Raw genomic sequence first — 5,493 nt, forward strand, 5'->3', positions numbered from 1 at the left:
AAAAAAAAAAAAAAAAAAAAGAACTAATGAGCAAGAAGTATGGGACTGACCGTGCAGAAGAGTGGGCAAGTTGAGGAACTTAAGAAGAGCATGCTGATGGAGGCTATGCACAAAGTCATGGGCCATACACACAGGTGGTAGAACAGGGTCAAACTCCTATAAGCAATGAGTTGCTTCTGTTTTGTCTTTGTTCATGCTGATTTTTCTGGAATGACTCTCCCTTTGACCTCTCCAACTTTCCCACCTAATTTTCCCTCTATTAATTACAGCTCAGTCATCAGTAACAGTGGGAAGCACTTCCCTGACAAGCTCCTCCAGGCCCTGATCTCAGCTGGGAGCCTAAAATACTGATTCCTTAGTATTTCAGATTTGCTAGTATCATTGCATTTACAAAATTTGTTTATTTATTTTACTTATTTTGGTTTTTTGAGACAGGGTCTCACTTTGTAGTTCAGGCTGCCCCTGAACTCTTTATGTAGCTCAGGCTGGCCTCGGACTCACGGCAATCCTTCTGCCTCTGCCTTCTGAGTGCTGGGATTACAGGCATGAGCCACCATGCCTGGCATTACAAAATTTATTTAGATCGTATATTTATGTGTTCATCGCCACTGTGGGCTCCTGGATCATGTTTATTTACCTTTGGAGCCTCAAGGTCAGTTCTAGACTCAATACAGAATAAGTATAGTAATTTTTGTTAAACTGAAGAGCACTACCACCACCTCAAGAATCCAGGGCATTTGAAATAGAAAGGAAGTAACCTCCTCCTGCCTTCCTGGTGCACATGGTTTCATGAGTCTTTACACTTGGGTGACCATATTCTTCTATCTTCCCCTACCAACCCTCCCATCCATTTATTACCTACCTTCCCCTCCCCTAAATTCCCACATGCTAATAATTTAGTATCAAAGCTGCCCTACCTCACAGGCCAGAATGAGCCCATCCAGACCTAACATTTCCATGGAGTTTTGTGATTTATGGAAGGCTAAGGGAGTGTAGTACAGACACCATCAGCTCTGATGTCAGACACATCTGGGTTCAAATTCTATCCCATTTACCAGCTGTCTGACAAAATTCATTTCTCTGAGCCTGTTTTCAATGTAGATTTGTTTAAGGTTGGATCTCCCCAGAAGCAGAGCTAAAGTGAATACAAATATTTGGGAAGGACCCAGGATAAGGCCAGGATTACAGTGATGAGTGAGATGCCTAGGAGGCAGAATCCTAAAATCCTCTCAGATGCACTCAAGTGCTAACAGTGAATTTACATGAAGTTAACAATGAAGGCTCCTTGCCTAGTTCTGGTGCTAACACAGAAGTTGGATGAAGGTAGCAAGGGAAAGAAGCCAATAGAGTAGCTATTGCTGGCAGCTACAGAGGTTCAATCCAACGGAATCCCTGAGAAGACAGAATGTGCCTGTCATTCTACCCAAGGGGCGAGGAAGATGGGGTACCTAGCCTCCAACTTCCATTTTCACTGGCTGAGTGCTGCCCTGGGGCAGTACTTCCCTGGCATTTTCAGTGTATGTGCCAACACAACCCAATTCCCCAGGCAGTCACAGGTACTTGCAACACAATCAGGTGGATATAGAGAAGGTGAAAGACCAAGTGAAGTAAACCAGGCACAGCCTCTGCTAGAAGCTATTATAAGGATAAAAGAAACAACACAGCTACAACACCTTATAAAGAGAAGTCCCCCATCTCCCAATTTATGGCAGTATGTTGCAACGTTAATGGAGCTTCTCAGATCCCCATGAATCAATACCACCAGCAGCACGCCTCCTAGGGGCCCCAGAGAGCCCTAAATGTCCAGGATCCAAACTTCCTGTACAAAGTCCACAGGGATAAGGTAGACACTTTTGAGTGTTAACTCGAGAACTGTCTCCTCTTGCATTTGGTACCCCACCTCTCTCTGGCCCTTCTACCCCTCACTGCAACAAATGCTACTATGACATACTGGACTAACATCATATTAATAACAACTGCTGCTACTAACTCACCATCTTCTATGTACTACAGCCTTTATACACATTATGTTAGTCCTTAGAAGCTATAAGGCTGAGTAACTTCTATCAGACACAGTGCAGACTTGGGTAGATCTGACACACTTTGTTTTGTCTTCATTCTTTCACTAATGCTTTTCCCCTAGGCCCCAGCATAAGGAGAATAAGCCTGTGGACAAACAAGCAGCCCTTACCAAAAACTGGCTGGGGAGTTCCCTTAACTCACCATTAGCTAATAATTAGGCCGGTAGTTCCTGGTCCGGCTGATCCACATGCCCTCAGGCCGGTGACCCAACCATTGTACACTGTTCAATTTTAAGCCAAATAATTCACCTTCCAGTAGCAGCACTTTCCCTTTTCTTATCTTCAGGCAGAGAGATAAACACACTGTTGTTCCCTGTTTATAGAGCTCTACCTTCAATAAATTGCCATTTAAGGAGAGAGGAGATGAACCAGGGTTAAGCTGATGGGACGTAAATGATAAACTACTTTTCCTTAGAAAGAAAAGTAGAAAAATAATCAATATTAGAGTCAAAATATAACACTTTCTCTGCAACTAAAGAATGGAGTAGTGTGCTTACTGCAATGGACAAAGAGTGGCTTTATTTGTTCCTTGGAGCCTGTTTTCTCATCTAAAAATTAGTTATAATATCTATGCTAGTAATTCATTACCTGGACTATAGTAGTTGCTATTGTAAAAAAGGCTACTACATAAGGGATTCTGGCTGTAGTATCAGTGTCATCAACAGCAAGACATTTATGCATGAAATAGATGTGAACCTAGGACCCTAGGTTCTAGGCAGGACATACAGTGCCCTAATGTCTGTGCTGGGTCTTCTAGCCAGTTACCTATGAACTCCCCAATCTAACACATATGTCATTTTCATTTTAAAATAAAGGAATAGATAACTTTGGACATGATAAATAAAAAATTAGGATAATCTGAGTCATGTGGCAATTTATCCCCGCCCAAGAGCCTTTCCTGTCAATAGCCACCTCCCATACATTTTCATTACATCTTTAAATCAGCCAGCTTTTTTAACACCCGTATTTGGTCATCTCCTTCAGGTAGTTACTTCTGCCATTTGACAGCCTCTCATCTTTGAAATCTCCCTATGCATGGAGGACATACCACAGACAACATGGTGTAGAATGGAAGGTTTCTAAAGCAGAAGTTACTGCTATGGCGATGGCCTTTGGCATCAAGAGAAACAACCTTGGTTTGAACAGATGATTATGCTTGGCATCCCCACTGATTAATCTGCAGTATTTTGAAAAAACATAATTACATGGGAAACAATAACTGGACTGTTCATTTATAAATCTTGGGGAGAATGGTAGGACATATCTCTCAAAAGTCCTATCCTCTGGTTGAAAATTCTTAATCGCTTGAGAACAGTAAAATGCAGTGACAGGTCACTGAATGAAAGAAACAACAGAATAAGTAGTCATATTCAATGCCCCAGGACCTTCCAAAATGATGTCAGGAACAGTGAAAGGAGTAACCACAGTATTTAGAACTGTAACTATAGATTAAGTAATTATGGGCAGTATGTCAAAGATTAGTAATGAAATTCCTTCAGGAACATGAGTTTGAGAACTTTCTCTACAATTAAAATATCCCCACTCCAAATTCTACAACACACAGGGAAAAGAAAAATCTCCAACAGCTGAAATAAGATTTGATACATAGATAAATATATTTAAACTTTCTTTTAACTGTAAGTAAATTTAAACAGAATATTACAAAACAGAATACTATACACTGTTGTCTGTATAGATCATAGAAAACATAAAAACCAGGATGACGAGTGGGTGCTAGGGATGAAAATTACAAGATCAAAACTTGCTAAAAAATGAGCTGTGGAAGACACTATGGCTTAATGAACATGGCCCACCCTTATTATTAATTGTTTTGTCAATTTTTGGACCCAAAAAGTCAGTGTTTTCTTCTTCTTCCTCTGCTTGCTTTGGTCCGTTTTCGGCTACCTGGATGGATAGCAAGTTGCTTTTTGAAGTCTATTAAGCAATCTGTAGCTTCTGAAATGGAAACAAAAGACTTGATGGGAGATTCATTTAAGTTGAGATGTATGAGGGAGCTTTGCATTGCTCTGCTGCAGCCTGCCTCTTCCTCTGAAGGCAACCTAGAAGGGGAAAACTCAGGTTCAAAATACACCTAAGCACCAAGTACATATTATGCACTAAACCAGGGCTTTAACGATCTTTATAATAATACAATTGCATAAGTACTATTATTGTGCTTTCACAGACAAAGACACTGGGTAAATCACATAACCTAAAGCCACACGAGGATTCAAAACCAAATTCCTGACCTGCCTGAAATCTATTTCAGAAGATCAGGGTTGGATGGGGACAGAGAGGTAGAGAGGAGAAAGACATAGCTTCTGCTCTACTTGTTTTAACACCATGAGTGAATGCAGCTATCCATCCTAAAAACATGGATATACTGGGGAGAAGGAAAGAGGAAGGGAGAGACAAAGGAAGTGGGAAGGACAGAGGAGGAGGGAGAAAAATTAATAATCAAGACTGCTGATTTATGAATTTCTAGGAAGAATGTCAGGACATAACTCCTAAAGGTCCTATGCTCTGGATGAAAATTCTTAACTGGCTAAGAATGCTCCTGACCTACAACCATGCATGGGGAGAACAGACTGTGGAAATACAGGAAGACAGAGGAGAGGGGAGAGGAGAAGGTATAGTAAGGGCGAGGGAAAAGAAAGGAAGGAAGAGGTAAAGGGAAAGTGGGAGAGTAAGAAACATATTTCAGTTTCAACAGTTTTAAGTATTACATTACACACAGAATCCAGGACCAGGTCTATACATTTCAGAACTGATGACAGCTACACTTCAGTGCATACTCTCCCTCACGCACCTGAAAGTTCCTATTTCTGAAGACTTGGTCTTTATCTCTGCATCTGTGACAAGAGAGAAAGAGGAATAATGGTAATCATACCACACTGTTCTGGTGCTTCCCATGTTGTAGGCACTGCTTTCTATTAGGCCTATTCAAGTAGCTCAAATCTCCAATCCTCAGATCAGTGGATCAGGTTCAGGGGCTATTGAGGTGAACACTTTTGAGTGAAACACTTTTGATTAAATCTGCAAATCTGGAATTGAGCAATAAGTAGTTGCCAAGGGAAATCTGCCACCTGCAGAAGTTCACAACCTGGTGATCCAGAAGCAGCAGGATTATGCTTGGAGAGGTTGCCTTTTCATGGTTATCAGAAGGCACAACAGATTTGCTTGGTGGGGATGGACTATTAGAACTAGACAGTAAGCAAATCTCCCTGGGCTCAAGCAAAGGTTCCCTTTCCATATCCATTTGGTGAAATTTAACAGTAGCAACTAATAACAACAGTAATAATAGCCGCTAACATTTATCAAAAGCTTACTATTCCAGGGGATAGTTTTAGAGCTTTACTAACAATCCCTGTGATCCATAAAGATGGTATTACTAACTCTTTAATGCTCTTTT

General features: G+C 41.0%; 1 protein-coding gene across 15 annotated transcripts in view; it reads right to left on the reverse strand.

Moving 5' to 3' along the window:
- Positions 1 to 3,871: 3,871 nt before the first annotated feature.
- The window catches only part of Uimc1 (ubiquitin interaction motif containing 1), a 159,660-nt gene continuing 158,038 nt past the window's right edge, over positions 3,872 to 5,493 (reverse strand). For all 15 annotated transcript variants that reach the window (XM_033761652.1, XM_010622085.1, XM_033761651.1 and 12 more), the window contains 2 exons: positions 4,891 to 4,933; positions 3,872 to 4,141 (listed from right to left, as the gene is read on the reverse strand). In XM_033761652.1, the coding sequence (XP_033617543.1) occupies positions 3,937 to 4,141; positions 4,891 to 4,933 (248 nt within the window). In that variant the 3' untranslated portion in view covers positions 3,872 to 3,936. The remainder of the gene's footprint in view (positions 4,142 to 4,890; positions 4,934 to 5,493) is intronic.

The sequence above is a fragment of the Fukomys damarensis genome, unplaced genomic scaffold (assembly GCF_012274545.1).
Source record: "Fukomys damarensis isolate Sample0158 unplaced genomic scaffold, DMR_v1.0_HiC HiC_scaffold_9, whole genome shotgun sequence".
NCBI lineage: Eukaryota > Metazoa > Chordata > Mammalia > Rodentia > Bathyergidae > Fukomys > Fukomys damarensis.